The following is a 17,315-nucleotide window of genomic DNA, read 5'->3' on the forward strand; positions in this document are numbered from 1 at the left end:
TTAAGTATATTTATGGAATGGAGATGGTAAAAAAAGAAGAAGAAAAAAGGTTAGTGTGGGGTTACCTCAAGGGAAAAATAATTTTTAATTAGCTCCAAAGCCTCCAATTGAAGCTAATATCGGCTTCCATGGATTGAAGGTAAAAGAAATGGCATAGATAAAGAGAGAATATATAAATTTATTATTATTATTCATTCTTTTTTCCTTCTAATGGGGAAGATAAGAGATTAGTTGGGATTTTTGTGAAAGGCATATTCGAATGTGTTGATACAAGAGACGAGGGCTCTTTATATACATTGAACGGTTAATATTGTATTCTAAGCTAAAAAAGAGAAGGTTGATGGATGTATTTGATATTGCAGTTCACTTGCTATATATAATAATATTTGGCATCATAGTTCACTTGCCATATATATAATTTTTTGTTGTCAAAACACGATTCAGACACGCGTATGATAGCGTACGCGTAATTATACTCCAGTTATATATATTGTTATAGAATTTAATATGCAATGTTAAACAATTAATTTTCATGCACATACCGGTCACATTTTGATATTTCCTGTAAAAGACAAAAGTATTCAAATTACAATAAGCTCGGTAATTTGTTTCACTAAGGTCTCGATAGAAATAGAAAACCGAGAAACTATTATCCAGTTGCGAATATCCGTCCTATGATGAATCATCTATCCTATGTTTAATGTAAATTAAACATTCAAGGCGGGAACAATGCAATTAAATAAAAATAACAATAAATTAAACTAAATATATAAATATAATTAAAAAAAAAAGTGTCCACGAGCTCCTGCGTCCGGTCGTCGTCTTCTTCTTCTTCTTCAGCGAAGAGATCAAAGCTTTCAATCGACAATGGCGCTAGACGACGACAGAGAAATCCAAGCACTGCCTTCTTCCTTATTCCTTCCGGTTCCATCTCCAATGCTACCGATTCCCAGATTCAGTCGCGGGAAGGATGGAGTCCTCGAGCTCCACCACCAGGTTCAAGTTCAGAGATCACCAGGATATGGATGCTTCCGCCCTCTCCGACGCCAGCTCCGTCATATCCTCCCTCTCCAGCGACCCCCTCGACATCGGAGATGACGATGACGACTACGACGGGGCGGATGACTCCGACCTCCAGTCCATGACCGCCACGGTTCCATTCTATCCGTGCCAAAATCAACATTTAGCGTCGAGTTCAACGCCGGAACTGAAGTTGCTTTCTCTTTTCTGTCAAATTAGGGGATCAAGCATCTCTGCTCGGAGCTGCTTGAGCTGAAGGCGGCGTCAGATGAGGAGTTCCAGGAGAACATCTTTGCTAATTACTCAGCATTTGTAAGGTAAAATTCTCCAAGGCAGCCTTTCCATTTTCCTGGTGGTTGTCCGAGGATGGGTGAGCTATGGCGAAATCTCTGCTGTTGAATGACTCTTGGAAACCTCTGGTTCTGACCTTTGCAGGATATTTGAGGAAGTGGAAGGGATAGAAAATGAACTCATGAAGCTTAAGAATCACGTTTCGAATCAAAAGAAATTTGTAAAGGAACTTGTTGATGGCATATACGTGAAGCTGATAGTCGAGGAGGCTGAGGAATCAGTTATTGAAGATTCAGTATCTGATGAACTAAACTCACCAAGCAAACTCAAGGCTCATATCAATTATGTCTCGGAGACTCTTGACACGCTCTTATCTGAAAACAGATTCGATGAAGCTCTTGATATTGTAGAAATAGAAGATGAAAATCTTGAGAGGCTGCAGCGCAGAAAAGGTTCATCAGCCGGTTCTTTGAAGTTGTATAATTCAGTAATCGTTGAGGGGACGAGCGTACTCATGCTGAAGCTCAGAGTGGTGGCTGAGAACCCACGAACAGCTGCAGCAGAGCTTCAGCAGGCACTTTCTCGCATTTGTAGGCTCGGCAATGGCCATCTCGCTACAGATTTATTGCTGAAGTATTACAACTTTCGTATAGAAGCTGGAATTCATAGTTTACGGAGTTTGAAGTCATTTCCTTGGGGAGTATACATAAGAGAGCTCTCAAAGTTTGTGTTTTCGATGATTTCTCAAGCAGCAAGGAGCTTTGTGATGCTGCACGGAGAAACTTCCCCGTATACTTCAGAACTCATCCAATGGGCCCAGAAGGAAACTGAAGCGTTTACTTCTAGTTTTGGTGCATACATCAGGTCAATCTCAGAATTAAGTGGGGGGCTGTGCACTGTGGTACAGTCTCTGCAGTTTGCCGTTTCATTTTGCTCCCTATTAGAAGCTCAAAAATTAGTATTGACGCCATACTTAATCCAGCAAATACATCCCTGCATGGAGGAGGCTTTGGATACATATATAGAGCATTTTAAGAAAGTGGTTGCCATCTTCACAGCAAGTGATTCTTGGATTTTGGGCAAATATCTTGTGTCCGGAATATTGGTAGAGAGCTGTACGTCCGTGTTTGTCAGTGATCGAACAGAGTATTGCTTGCTCACTAACAGTGGTCGGAAGTTGATGACCCTGTTACAGGTGCACTGTGTCGCCTTTGTTATTATTTCAAGAATTGAAAAGTTTACAGCCACATAAGATTAAACTGAGCAGACTATGCGTAATGACACTAATTGATTGACCCGTGATGTGAAGTTATACTTACAGTGAGGCACCAGCTAATTTGATTTGTTATTTGTTTAGGGTAGAGAACAAAACTTAAAATTCTCAGGCAGTCAAATTGTTTTACGCCATATCTATCATATCGTATACAGCATGGCACATGAGCCAGTATTGAGATTTGTAATATTGAGTGATCCAGTCTCAGGTGCGAGATTTCGCCTTGCAGACTCGTTCTTTAAAGTTCGTTCTTGTCCTGAGTGTTTCATCTTATGTCTCCCTTTTCAGGCTATTGCTCAAGATGTTTCACCTTTAGCTGCCCATGAAATGGAAAGTTCTACAATCAAATGCCTAACCGATCTTTTCATGGAATATATATCATCTACTGAAAAGGTTATAAATGGTGACACAGGCCATCTTGACAGAGGGAAAGATGATCGTACAGTCAGTTCTATGGAAACACTGATGAATCATATCTCCATTCTATTCAATTTGTTAACGCTGGAGTGTTTGTTCTCAAGAATTATTAGAAGCATCTTAAATTGCAAGAGCCAGAGAGATAGCTCAAACATGGATGAGCACGATGTGCTTGATAATTCTTTCTTGTCTATTCAAGAGGCACTCGGTAGAGTTAGATCCTGCTTCTGCCAGCAGTACATAAGTAGAATAATGTCCAACCAGAACCGCCGCAGAATTAGTTCGAAAGCTTCCTCTGGTGATCCAAGTGATTCTGTTGTATCTCATGATGCGGGGCCATCAATTCCCTTGCAGGTACATTCTTCTTTCTATGATGGTGATCAATCATGTTTGATGGTGGAAGGAAGGAACTGAGTTATTGAAGTGTAATGAAAATGCCAACAAGCAATGTTCCCTTGAAATTATCATACTGGCTCTAATGATGGTGAATACCAGGTGTTCTTCTTGGAACTCAGGAAAATCCGAGAACTTGCTGAAGAGGTAGTTGAGGTTAGTTGGATGAGGGAGCTGTTGAAGGATGTGATAGAGGCCATCTTTGATTGGATTACGGGCAATCAAGTGATCTCAACTCCTCATGAAGAGAAATTGACTCTCCAACATTTTGAACCTACTCAAGATCAGGTATATGCTCCTCGGACAAACTTTTCTGTGAAATTGAGATGAGACCAGTTGTCTCCATTTATTCTAAATGCTTGCATCAGTGCAATTCCTCCTATACGTTGTTGTCCCTTTTAATCTTAGTCCATGTTAGGAGGCCAGATACTTACAAAATCCATCTGTTTGTTTCCTTGTTATATTTAGATTGAATCTGTATGTATGTAACATTACATGAACCATAGTCTCGGTTTAGTAATGGCAAAAAAAAGTATTCGTTCATTGGTGCCGGACAGTAATTTCATCCCGCTGATCTCTTGTCTCATCCTTCTGTACAGTTTATTTTGGACGTGCAATTTCTTGTTGAAATTGCAAAGCACGGAGAATACTTCTCGGAGAACCCCTTTGCACTTGAGAAGCTCAGAGAATCTTCTTTTCTTTCTGTTGGATTGGATCCTGAAAGGTAATGACTCAAACTTCTCGACGACGACTCCTAAATAAAAGTAATGCTCTTTTATTGGGAAATATGAGTTGTAAAATTAGTTTTTAAGAAAACCTTTAAAAGCAAGCCTCTCTTAACTTCTCTTGAATTGGTTTGGCAGGGACACAAATGAAGATGATTGGGCTATAATTGCTGCCGGAGAAGCAATAGAGAAGCTGCTGCAGATAGAGGAAGAGGAGGTGTCTAGATCTGAACCAGGTGGTGCTGTCGAAGGAGAAATCGAACCTTTTAAACACAAATCAGTTCAAGATGATTGCTTAAGCTCTAGGGAAGATTCTACCGGATCAGATGAATGTGCAGGAGGTAGAGATGCATCGTTGGTGATCAGAACTGCTGATGCCTTCTATGTGCCCGACACAGAAGCCGACGCTGCTGGTGACCTTGACCATCCCAGTGAAGAGGGAATACACGGGGGCGAGGGGAGCTCGAGAATGCCTGGTCGGGAGTTATTTGATACGGAGCTGACAGGAGAGGCGGCTGTCAAAGATCAAGGCGAAAACGAAGTTCTTCTTGACTGAATATGGGATTGATCTCCGTGAGAGACCAAGAACTGCAGGAATTGTTAGTTGTAGGCCGGTTTGTGTCTAGGAGTAATATTTTCACATGACAGATGGTTCATTTTCGAGTTTAATAAAAAATTTCCGATGTTTTGGCATCCCGGTCTAATCCGACTGCACTGAAGAGTTTAGTCCAAATTTTATTTGGATTCATCGAGGCCTACTCTGTCCTTCCGATTATTTATTATTCAGCCTAACGAGCTCAGGTCGGATTGAGTCAAACCTGAACTGATCCCTATTTGGGCGCAGGTCACATTCCTCGAGCAGGCTTGAACAAACGTGTTGAATCAACCTTGAATTTAATGCGCGAACTCGTCCATATTAACTTAATCTTTAGTCCACAAAATTTGTATGATCCAATTCTGTATGTCTAATATAAACCGACAATATTTATTGCCAAAAAAAAAACATTTCTGGCATTTTTATGTTTACAAGTGTACTTGACAAACGATTTTCACGTTTACCATTTTTCCTCTAATTCATGCTCTATAATTTTTCCCATGATTACAAGAATTTTTGTTAGCAATAGCATAATTATTGTTACTTCCCTTTCCTTTAGGGGAGCATACACCTGTGTTCCATCCGACATCGTTTAGCAACAATCCACGAGGGGTTTTTCGTTCTAATTTTTCATAATTTACGGTTTTTTTTTTGGATGAAATTCTTGAACATTCGAGGGAAACTATGATCATGTTGTATTTGATTTTAGAATTGAGTTGAGTTGAGTTATAGTTTTAATTAGTTTATAATGATTGTATTGTTAAATTATGAAAAAAAGTGTGAAAATGTAATGAATAGTTGAGAGAAACTAATAATTGTGTTGTTGAATTATGGAAAAAGTAATGAATAATTTAGAAAATTTAGTATTAAAAATTGAATTGAATGGTTAAAAAAATTGAAGAAAAAAATAAAAAATAATAATTATGTTATTAAATTGAATATAAGTGGAGTGAAGTTAAAAAAAAATTTAAAATCAAATGGGCTCCCTTTAAATGGGAAGGTGCATTTCCGAGAGAATCGTCAATCTCGGCAGCCGTTGGTTCGATCTTCGAGTAGATATTGTTACGGCATCGAAGCTCGACAACGTACGTAGTTTCAGGTGCGAGCTAACTTGTTTTCGAATCACGAATTCCATGTATGGAAGGATTGATCCAACTCTGAGATTAAATGCGATAGAGATTTGCTGCCATCGTTTTGCATTGCTGTTTATACGAAGCTTTTCTTTGTCATCAATTAACGTCATTATTGTAATCCAAACAAGGTATCATCTCGAATCCAAGATCCATACCGGTGTTCCGAGACTCCGGCAGCCGATTGAATTTTAGCTCGGCTAGACTATTAACGAGGATGCCTTAAAGTACCGAGCGATAACGTCAACAAGAGTGATTGCACGAGAAGGATTTCGTAGAACTGCATAACCTCTTTTATAAAGTCTATAACCGAATTTCATTTTCTAAACGGACCAGGTTCCGGTTAAACTATCGCTTTCGCGGGGAGATGCACTTGATTTTCTCAGCATTTCCAACGCAAATTATTGATTTATAGATTTTTGTTCCTAAATAAAAAATCATTTGCTTAACATGTACGGTAATGTAACGATATGTGATGTCTATTTATAATGAGAAAATTTTAGACGATCACACCTTAAATGACACGGTGAGAAAAAACTAATAATAATCATTTAATGAAAAGTAATTATAATAATTATTCGAGTGATTAGCATTAAGTCCCCAGTTTAATGCATTTTTATTGGTACTTCCTCACGTCACGTGACGAGATAGAATCACTAGTCCATTTGATTTTGCAATTTGACTTTAAGATTTTAACTCTAACCTTAACTCTACTCACTACACAATAAAAGTCAATAATACAATTATTACTTTTATTTTTTTTCAATTTTTAACCATTCAATTCAATTTTTAATAATAAATTTTCTCAATTATTCATTATTTTTTTCACAATTCAACAATACAATTATTACTTTTTTTTCCAACTATTTATTACTTTTTCACATTTTTTCTCATAATTCAACATTATAATCATTACAAATCAATTAAAATCAAAACTAAACTAAACTAAACTCATCTCTAAAACCAAACACACTATTAATAACTTTGAGTAAACTAGTAATTTCGTTCATGACTTACGCAAATTGCATCATCTGGGTTCCTGAAAAAAATGTTACATCGAATTCGTCCATGGTCCCATCGAAGTCGTCCCTGGTCATATCGAATTCATCCATGATAACATCATTTTCGTCCCTCATCACATCAAATTCGTCCCTGGCCACATCAAATTCGTTCATGGACACATCGAATTCGGCCATGGTAACATCAAGTTTGTCCATGGACACATCGAATTCGTCATTGGGCACATCGAATTCGTCCCTGGTCACATCAATTCGGTCTTCTGTCACATCAATTTGGTCTTTGGTAACATCAAATCCATCCTACGGTCCTTTGCCGTTATACTCCATGAGAGACTCAGATTGATATGTATAAAAAATGTCCTTATGTTATGAACCAGAGACGAGAGGGAGTAATAAAAGAGAGGACAAAAAAAGAGGGAATAAATTGAAAAGTTACATAGAAGGACGATATTGATGAATACGATGTTTTTCGTCCAATGTTAACGATAGATTTGACGGAGGGATGGATTTGATGTTACCGATGATCAAATTGATGTGACCAGGGATTAATTCAATGTGCCCAGGGACGACCTTGATGTAACCATGGACGAACTTGATGTTATCAGGGACGAATTCGATGTGTCTAAGGACGAATTTAATGTGTCTAGGGACAAATTTGATATGGCCAGGAACGAATTTGATGTGACGAGAGACGAACTTGATGTTACTAGGGACGAATTCGATGCGACCAGGGACGAATTCGATGTAACATTTTTTTCAGGGATTCAGATGATGCAATTTGCGTAAATCAGAGACGAAATTGTCAGTTTACTCTAATAACTTTTCATCTATAATATGGGCAGTCTTTAAACAATTAAAAAAAGTGAAAATTACATGAAATTTTTTGGCGGCGCCCACTTTCATTTCATTTTCCAGTTCAAACAGGGAATGGAATTCATTTTTCCGCCAGTGACAGGAATCCAAATTCCGAAGCCCGCGCGCCCAGACGTTCTTTTCCCACCAACCCCGTCCCTCCGCGTCTCCCGCCTCTCGCCATTCGAGACCCCTCGCCTCCCCTCCCTCTCTTAAGAGACAGACTGAGGGAGAGCAGGAGAAGAAGGAACGAATCCAGAACCCCCTGACATCAGAGCTTTCGAGGGGGGGAGAGAGAGAGAGAGTGAGAGAGAGCTTCCTGCTTTGCTTTGCTTGTGACATTTGAGCTTCTCTTCTTCTGTTAGAGTGTCTGATGATGGAGGGTTCAGCGTCAGCCTTCAGGCAGAGCAAGACCATCAGCTCGCTGAACCCCTGGGTTCTCCATCTCCAGAAGCTGGGTCTTGAGCTCAAGTGCCCCCTCTGGTACTTCTTCCTTTGTTTCTCAAGCTCCTGTGAAAACCCAGATCCTTCTCTTCGACTTCTCTGCTCATTTTCAGTCTCCCGTCTCCATTTCTACTTGAAAGATTCCACCTTGAATCAGATTAAACGGTGGGCTATGGTCTTCGTGCCTGCCCTTCTGAGCTCGTTACTGGATTTTCATTTTACTTGATTGATTGTGCTGAGCTCGCTGATGACTGAGAGGAGTGGGAAAACAGAGCGTGTACCTTCCTTAATTTGTTCGTTTATGCTATTTACTGCGTCCGATGTCTGACCGACTCCTTTCATTTCTTGCTCTTGCAGCCTCGGGTTCTTTGATCGACCCACGTTGCTTCCCTGCAACCATATTGTCTGCAAGTGAGTACCTCTCTTTTACATTGAACTTGATGTTGGATTCTCTTGTTCTCTTCGGTGTTTCCTGATTGACTGAATCATCTAATCCAATCCGTGCAGGGGCTGCTTGCCGAATTCAGCTCAATTCCCGCTGCCATGTCCTCAGTGTCAAACACTTTGTTCCGTATGCGGTATGGGCTTGAATTTCACTCGGATACTGTTGGAAACTTTCGGAGTTTACCTGAGAAAATTTCACTAGTTCTTCGTTGTTGCTCTGTTCTTTGACGGAAACTAGTTATATTGTCTTATGGAATTTCGTCATTCCTTGTGATGTTGGGATTGCAGATCTTAGGCCGGCTCCTTACATTGAAAACATGGTTGCCATATATAAAAGGATGGATATGACTTTTCATGCCAGCCTCTCATGGAATTCTTCAATTGGTAAATTTACTTAAACTTCCATTTGAAAGCTATTTTTAATAAGGCATTGATGTTTTCTTGCAGTTTCTATCGGTAATCACTATTCAAACTTCCTGCTTACGTGTGCTGTTTAGGTGCTGCGAGTGTTCCTGACAGCTGTATGACTTCAGCTAATCGGGAAGATTCAAAAGAGCCAGTTCAAATTGCTCGAGATGGTAATCTGAGTTGTATGGCTTCAGTGGCTTCTTCTAGTCATGTTATAGAGAACAGGATTTTCATGAAATAACAACTTGGGTATTTTCTTGTGACAGGACATGGAGAGGGCAAAGAACCTCCTAAGTTTTCTGGGGAAATAATGACATCCGTTGGTTTTGGAAATTCAAATTCTCCACAGAGGCGTTTGAGGGCTGAAGAGATAGTGGGTGGGAGAACTGTCGAGATAGACATGAATCATGTTGAGAATACATCTCTGGGAAGCCCGCCTTGCAGCGGTACCAGGAGTTTGGATGATGAGAGCAGTGACCAAGGCAGTGATCAAGTGAGAATTCTATGAAGATGCCATCTTCCGTTTGTCTTGAAGCATCTTCTAAGGCATTTACCTTATGAATAGATTCATTTACAAAATGACTTTCCCCGATAATATGCAACGCGATCCTGTTCTATTCAAAATGTGCAATTCATTTTATCAAACACAGTATGTAGGATTATGTTCGCACTTGGCTCTTTTCTCCTGAATTAAGATACTTAAGTTGGTGTTTTATTCCTGTTGGTATCGACCATATCTACCTCTGAAGTAAAATTTGTGAGCTTGCTTCATGCTTGTTTGTTTTGTAATGAACGCTGTTATCTTTACCATCAAATAGATTTAATGTCTTGAGATTTTGCTTTTGTAACCTTACCTAGTTTGCTACTTTCATGCAGACACCAGTTAAACATTCTGCAACGAGATCAGCTGGGCCAGTTTTCAGGAACAGACCAAGGACTGAGAGTGATGATGGCTCTATTCTAAACACTGTTGGGCATGTAAGAGATTGCAAGAGGCAGAAGAAAATGGACAAGGAGGGCGACTCGAGATCTGCTGCAGGGGTTGACAACTATATTAGCGTTAAGGCTGGGTCCAGACAAGAATCTTGTTCACCTTCTCCACAGTCAGCAGATGATACGAAGAAATCCTCACCGAATATCTATCTCTGTGCATTTTGTTCAGCCTCAACTACAAGTGAGGTACCCTTAATTTTGCTTACTTTTTAGCTACTATAATTAGGGAAAAATATCTGGTTTGCCGTCTCTACTACTATCATTAGTTTTATAACCTTCTTCGTGAAACTTAAGGGAATTCTTGTTCTAGGCTTCTGGTGAAATGCTGCATTATGTTAATGGGCAGCCAGTGGAAGGCGAGCAGGTGGCTAATCAAAATGTTATGCATGTTCACAGGAAATGCATCGAGTGGTATGCTTATATTTATTGCTTTTAATGTGAATGAACTTCAGCTGCGAACTAGACGGTTAACTTATTCTTGTGATTCATAGGGCTCCGCAAGTTTACTTTGAAGGCGAGAAAGTAAAAAATCTAGAGAAGGAAGTGGCAAGGGGAGCAAAACTCAAGTGTGTGAGATGTGGGCTCAAGGGAGCTGCTTTGGGATGCTATGTAAAATCTTGTCGCATGACCTACCATGCTCCCTGCGCAGCTGAAGTTTCAGGTTGCCGGTGGGACTGTGTAAGTTTACAATTTTGTCCTGTATGTGCACTCTTTCTTTCTCGGATTAATTTCAGATAGCTTCATCTTTAAATCTTGTTTTTCTTTGTTGGTTAACAGGAGGACTTTCTCATGCTATGCCCAGCCCATGCGTCAGCCAAATTTCCAAATGAGAAGTTGAAGCTACGTAATTCAAAACTTGCATCTTCTGCCCTGCCCCAAAAGTATGATTCTGTCCATTTGTCTTCATCCTTGAGTTTTGATGGTGCTTTTATCTGTCTATTCTAATGCTTAGATATCTATCCGTTCATGCATACAGAACGTCAGATTCTCGGCAACCCGAAAATTGGCAAGACTCCTATAACAAGGCAAAATCATGGGCTTTATGTGGATCCTCTCTTTCTCCAGAAGACAAGGTTACTTCAGAAGAATTCAGTGTGTTTGCGTATGCTAGCTTACAATATGCCAAAATATTGTTCTCTCTTCTTTTAATTGGATTTTCATTGTTTAAACTTGGGATGATTGAAAGGAAGATGAATCCGAAAAATAGTTGCAGACATCGTAGATATCTTCAAAAGTATGCAGGCAGATACAGTTTCTTTCTGGTATTAGTGTACAAAGATTAACTCAAAATTCACTTTCATTAGTTTTTTTTCCTGGGTAAGAAACTTTTTATCAACTTTGTAAAATGTATCTTTCAACTTGTTCATGCAGTCACTCTTGCTGAAGTTTGCAAAGATGATCGGCGTGAGTGTGTCTAAGTTATGGTCCCCCGAGGTAACACATGTGGTTGCAGCCACAGATGAGAAGGGTGCATGCACTTGGACATTCAAAGTTCTCATGGCTATTCTGCATGGAAAATGGGTACTCAAGATTGATTGTAAGTCCCAACTATATGTTTTTTCCTCACTATCATCCCTCTATTTAGCTGTCTTTATCTAGAAAACCCGAGTTTGATATTCAAATAGTTCTGCTGCTAGCTAGTGGGTTCTCGATGATTGAAAGTGGTCTAAAACACTTCAGTCATGTGGTCTCTCTAGTGATTCTCTTTTGAGTTTAGCTAACCCATCGGGAATGGTTTTCTTTTGCTTGGCAAATTTGGGATATATGATCTGCAGGGATAAAGGCTTGCATGGAAGCTATGTGTCCAGTGGACGAGGAACCTTATGAAGTCGGCTGTGATAATCATGGCTCCTCCAACGGACCAAAACTCGGAAGACTGAGGACCCTTAATAATGTATGATATAGTTGTGTTATCATAGCCTCTCTTTATTTGTTTTTGGAAAATGTCCCGAGTATTTTTAGTTCTCATGTGCTTCTTGTATGACAGGATCCCAAGCTCTTTGACAGGTTGAAGTTCTATCTAGCAGGCAACTTCATACCAGCTTTTGCGAGAGACCTCAGGATTTTGATCTGTGCTGGTGGTGGTGAGGTTCTGACGAGCAAAGAGGAACTAATAGGGACATGTGATGACAGGGAAGCTTCGACAGAACTCATCGTTTTCAATCCTGAACCGCCAGAGGGAATCCAGCTGGGAGAAGAAGTCTCAATATACTGGCAGAAAATCAATGAAGCAGAGGAGTTAGCTACGTCTTCGGGTTGCAAGGTCGTTACCCATATGTGGGTCTTGGAATCGGTTGCAGCTTGTGAGCTGCTGCCTTTTGTTGATCTCTCTAGTCAGTTTGCAGCTTAGTATTGAGAAAAGGAAGGCTAGGGTTAGGGCAGTTTCTTGTTCTTGCACCTTGTAATGTACATTAGGTTTGGTATTTCCTTTTTTATAAATATCTTCAATTTTTGAAGTGCTAAAATTGTACCGAAGAACTTCTTCCTAATGTATGTAGGCTTTGTGCCATTGCTTGAGTTTTTGGATCTTATTTCTTTCAGTTCAGCTTTAAGCCTTACCTTAATATCCGAATTCTGAGGGCCTACGAGGAGCAAATGTATATGACAGGGTATTGATCCAATTTTCAGTTGTATTTCATCACTCTGTTCTGACCACTCACACTTTTTCAACCACATAGCATACGGGCTGCAGAGGTATTTAGTGAAGCAAAACATTGCAGATGAGCTTACTGGCTCGAGATCTACTCTTTGGATCCTTCCTTTGATGAAGGTTTGCTTGGGAATGGTCCCAATGCTAAATCTGTGGACTCATATACATCGGCATTGTATGTGAACGACTTTGCCACCAGCAGAAAGACGAGGAAGTTGAGGGAGGCGAGAATGGCTAAGAACGCATAATAGTAGTCCACATGCGATATGTTAAGGTTGTCTAGGATCCAACCTCGGTGCCCATTCTTCTCAGTGATTCTCTCGACTGTCTTCAGGAGGAAGCTGCTCAGGAAGTGACCAATTCCAAGGCTGGTGGTGTAGAATGCTGTCCCCAGGCTCTTCATCCCTTCAGATGCTTGATCATAGAAGAACTCGAGCTTGGCGACCTCCACAAAGGTTTCAGCGACACCCATGAGGGCGAATTGGGGGAGGAGGATGAAGATGGTGAGGGGGATTGTTTGGTTCTTTTGGAGAATGTTGTTCTCATGAGCAACGGTTAGACGTTTCTTGTCGACCAAGCAAGCTATCACCATGATGATAATATGCAGCAAGAAGCCAGTCCCCATCCTCTGGAGCAGCTCGATCCCCCTCGGGTTTCCAGTGTACTTCCTGATGAACGGGACAAAGTAGCAGTCGTACAGGACGACACTTATCAGCATGAAATTGTCACGAATGCGGTGAGGCAGGCTGGAGGGATCTCAAAGTGTGGGCCCATGCTTCGGTCCAGTGTTGTGCCCTGCTTGATGAAAAGCGTGCCAACTTGAGCTACTACTGCGCTCGGGATGAATGTTACCATCAGTACTGGGAGCATCTTGACAATCTGCTTGGTCTGTTCGACTTGTGTGACCGGGCACAGCACCCAGGGCGAGCTCAAATCGATCTTGACAGCAGCCTTGTCTAGGAATCTGCAATCGGAAAAACATATTACAATGGGTCATGGCAGGAAGAGTGTAGGTACTTCTTTCGAAGACTGGATGATACATTCATTAAGTTAGGTACCTTAACGAAGATGAGTGATCAATCCGGAAAGTGCCTGAGCTCGAGTAGTCCTCGAGGGACAGCTCGTGGAGTTCCTTTGGGTCGTTCGGTACCTCAACTTTCCACTTCCTAAATGCAGCCACCAGGACCTGAGCCATCTGAGTGAAAGGGCTTCCAGAAGGCACCTTGTGCCGGTAGAGACGGGTTCCTACTAGGAAAACTAGTATGGAAACTGCGAGCCCGAGAGTTGGGAGCCCGTACCCGAGGGCAAACCCCACGGTGTCCTGCAAGTAGATCAAAAAAGTGTTGGAGACGAGCGCCCCGAAGAAGATGCTGAACATCCACCAGTTGAAGAAGGAGAGCTTCTGGGTCCTTTCCTTGGGCTCAAAGTCATCAAACTGGTCTGCGCCCATTGTCGAGATGTTGGGCTTTGTCCCGCCTGTCCCTATGGCTATTACGTAGAGGGCGCAGTAGAAGATCCCGATTTGGAGGGATGAGGCGTGCTTGTCGCATTCCTCCTCCTTGATTCCACGCCCACATGAAGGGGGCCTCAGCTGTGGGACTGACACTGCTAATGTTAACAGTGACATTCCCTGTTCAAGATTTAGTCACATAGACACATTGAATCAGATCTATGAAGAGTTTCGATAAACATTCTGTACTCTTAGCACAGCTGACGATCCAAACAAGAGCTTTTGGAGTAAAGATTGTTCAGTCAATTACCAAGAGATAGATGGCGGAAGCGATGATGAAAGTCCAGTACCGGCCAAGATGGGCGTCGGCGATGTAAGCACCAAGGATGGGAGTCATCCAAACAGTACCGGCCCAGTTTGTGACATTGTTCGAAGATGTCACGGTGCCTTCATGGAGCTTCTTTGTCAGGTACACCACTAGGTTCGAGGCTATGCCATAGTATGCCATCCGCTCGAACACTTCATACCCTGCATATATACACATAGACTTTCAGAGCATTAGTGAATTGAGATACTGGAAAACATCTAGCCATCTGGTTCGAACATAGTATACGGGGTATATACGGTATATACTAACCGACGATGAAGGAACAAGCTCTCCATCGGCCAGTTTTCGATCTTAGAACTGGCATTCCCTTGAGATCGACAGAACCATCTTGGGCATAACCATCTCCTCCTCCTTCGCTTAGTTTCTGATGATCTTCTACCTTCCCCATGATCATGCAGTCTGTGTTTATGAGAGAGAGAGAGAGAGATTGAGAGCAGTTCCAAATTTAGTATGGGGAGACGAGGAAGGCGGCCTTCTCGAACTTCACGCCTTCCATGGCCTTTTATCTGTCTTAGATATGGGGCCAAAGTCCGAGTTACATTACCACAAGGCACCGTAGCCCTTGACATCATCGAGAATCAAACCTTGTAAGGCCAAAAGGAAAAACGGAACCTCTTGAGATTGAGGTTCTAGCCGTCTAGTCATGCGAGAGATATCGACAACACCAAATTAATTTAATGCATCATTCTTGCATATGTTCGCTTTTTTTTTTTTTTTTCCTTGCTTCAATGTGTATTGTTAAAATATGTAACTGGTTCCCTTTTCTGGCAAGTCAGCGTATAACTCATCGACGGCAGCTAGTTAATTAGGATGGGAATGGACAGCTCGAAAGAGGTCGCAAGCATCGAGCTAGAAATCTACGTAGCGAAAACAGTTTCTCATGTGTTCTCCAACAATCTTTCATCGAAGACCGACTCCTTTCACCTCTTGTTCTCGCATCCTCGGGTGCTTTGATCGGCCTACGTTGCTTCCCTGCAAGCGAGTTCCTTCCTTTAAGCCTGATGTTGGATTCTATTGTTCTCTCCCGTGTTCGTAATTGACTGAATCATCTAATCCAATCCGTGCAGGGGCTGTTTGCTGAATTCAGCTCAGTACCCGCTGCCATGTCCTCAGTGTCAAACACTTTGTTCTGTACGTGGTATGGGCTTGAATTTCAGTTGAGTACTGTCAGAAACTTTCGGAGTCTACCCAAGAAAAATTTCACTAGCTCTTCGTTGTTGCACGGTTCTTTGATGGAAACTTGTTATACCGTCCTGCGAAATTTCATCATTCTTTGTGATGTTGGGATTGCAGATCTTAGGCCGGCCCCCCTCCATACATAGAAAACATGGTTGCTATATATAAAAGGGTTAATTGTCTAGAAAAACACGACATTTACATTTTTTTTTAAATATAGCACGACCTTTTGAGAGTAGAACAAAAAGGCACAACTTTTGCATTTTTTTTTCTAAATATAGCACGATCTTAAAAAAATAACACAGAAAGGCACAATCTTCAGGTTTAGCTGCGATTATAGCACGACGTTAATTATTTGTCAAATATAACGATAACAGTTAACGACGCCTCGTGGCATAACATGATTGGACAAATGTGTCGCAAATAATTTTTTTTAATCTAATTACAAATTAATTTTGAAAATTTAAAAATTTTAAAAAGAATTTTTTTTAAAAAAAGAAAGAAGCAGATTGTAGATTGCGGCAGATTGTAGATTGCGGGGTGCAATCGAGGCCCCCACTGAAAAAATGCAAAAGCCCTTAGTTTCAGGGCTATTTCGATTCCGGTGGTGGGTGCCCTGATAACGGCCACTACCCATATAATTTGGGTCCTGCTGTGACTGACGACTCCAATTGAGAAATGGTAGCCACCACTATTGGTCCCTTCCCCCTTTCCTCTTATTAAGTTGAATCCCCTTTGTTTCTTTTAATTTTTATAATTATTTTTTATTTAAATAAAAACCTGTGGGGTCTACTCGTCCAATCATATTGTGCCATGTAGCATTGTTAGCTCCACATTAGCCGTTATGATTACAATCTGATGGAATAATTCATGTTGTGCTAGATGCGCAACTAAACCTTAAGTCGTGTATTTCTGTGTTATTTTTTATAAGCCATGCTATATTTAGGAAAAAGTGCAAAGGTCGTGTTTTTCTGTGCTACTCTCTAAATGCCTTGCTATATTCAAGGAAAATGCAAAAGTTGTGTCTTTCTATGCTATTTTCCAAAAATCGTGTTATATTTAAAAAAAAGTGCGAATGTTGTACTTTTCTAGGTGATTAATCCTATTAAAATGATGGATATGACTTTTCATGCTAGCCTTTTTTTTTTTTCCCCTTTCTCCTCTCTGGGTAAGAAACTTTTTATCAATTTTATAAAATGTATTTTTCAACTTGCTTGCGGGCGAGTGTCTAAGTTATGGTCCCCTTAGGGAACAAATTATTGTTGCAGCCACAGATAATGGGGGTGCATGCACTCGGACTTATAAAGTTCTCATGGCTATTCTGCATGGAGGATGGGTCCTCAAGATAGATTGTAAGACTCATCGTTTTCAATCCTGAACCATCAGAAGGAATCCAGCTGGGAGAGTCTCGATATACTGGCAGAAATTCAATGAAGCGGAGTTAGCTGCGTCTTCGGGTTCCAAGGTCGTTAGCCATACATGAGTCTTGGAATTGGTTGCGGCTTGTGAGCTGCAGCTCTTTGTGGATCTCACTAGTCAGTTTGAGAGAAGGAGGCTAGGATTAGGGCAGTTTGCTGCACCTTGTAATTATCTCAATTTTTGAAGTGATAAAATTGTACCAAAGAAGAAACCTCCAAATGCATGTAG

The 17,315-nt window shown here is 40.9% G+C and overlaps 2 protein-coding genes and 1 pseudogene across 3 annotated transcripts; 2 read left to right on the forward strand and 1 right to left on the reverse strand.

Moving 5' to 3' along the window:
- Positions 1-788: 788 nt before the first annotated feature.
- LOC116192913 (exocyst complex component EXO84B-like) lies at positions 789-4,812 on the forward strand. 2 transcript variants are annotated; one of them, XM_031521618.1, is made up of 7 exons: positions 789-1,153; positions 1,240-1,337; positions 1,456-2,212; positions 2,873-3,355; positions 3,497-3,682; positions 3,994-4,118; positions 4,258-4,812. In XM_031521618.1, exons 1-7 carry the CDS (start codon positions 971-973, stop codon positions 4,673-4,675), a joined length of 2,250 nt encoding a protein of 749 aa, XP_031377478.1. In that variant the 5' UTR covers positions 789-970; the 3' UTR covers positions 4,676-4,812. The 2 variants fall into 2 exon arrangements, with proteins under 2 accessions (XP_031377478.1, XP_031377477.1); XM_031521617.1 differs by having other exon boundaries at positions 790-1,153; positions 1,456-2,506.
- A 3,032-nt stretch (positions 4,813-7,844) lies between these two features.
- Positions 7,845-12,521, forward strand: LOC116203874 (BRCA1-associated RING domain protein 1). Its single transcript, XM_031535868.1, has 14 exons — positions 7,845-8,198; positions 8,517-8,570; positions 8,667-8,737; positions 8,892-8,987; positions 9,101-9,181; positions 9,278-9,504; positions 9,888-10,190; positions 10,315-10,415; positions 10,496-10,682; positions 10,782-10,885; positions 10,981-11,077; positions 11,376-11,541; positions 11,780-11,898; positions 11,992-12,521. The coding sequence occupies exons 1-14, from the start codon at positions 8,089-8,091 to the stop codon at positions 12,352-12,354; spliced, it is 2,079 nt and encodes a 692-aa protein (XP_031391728.1). The 5' UTR covers positions 7,845-8,088; the 3' UTR covers positions 12,355-12,521.
- Positions 12,522-12,591: 70 nt separating this feature from the next.
- LOC116203954 lies at positions 12,592-14,953 on the reverse strand (annotated as a pseudogene).
- Positions 14,954-17,315: the final 2,362 nt, after the last annotated feature.

The sequence above is a fragment of the Punica granatum genome, chromosome 1, assembly GCF_007655135.1.
Source record: "Punica granatum isolate Tunisia-2019 chromosome 1, ASM765513v2, whole genome shotgun sequence".
NCBI lineage: Eukaryota > Viridiplantae > Streptophyta > Magnoliopsida > Myrtales > Lythraceae > Punica > Punica granatum.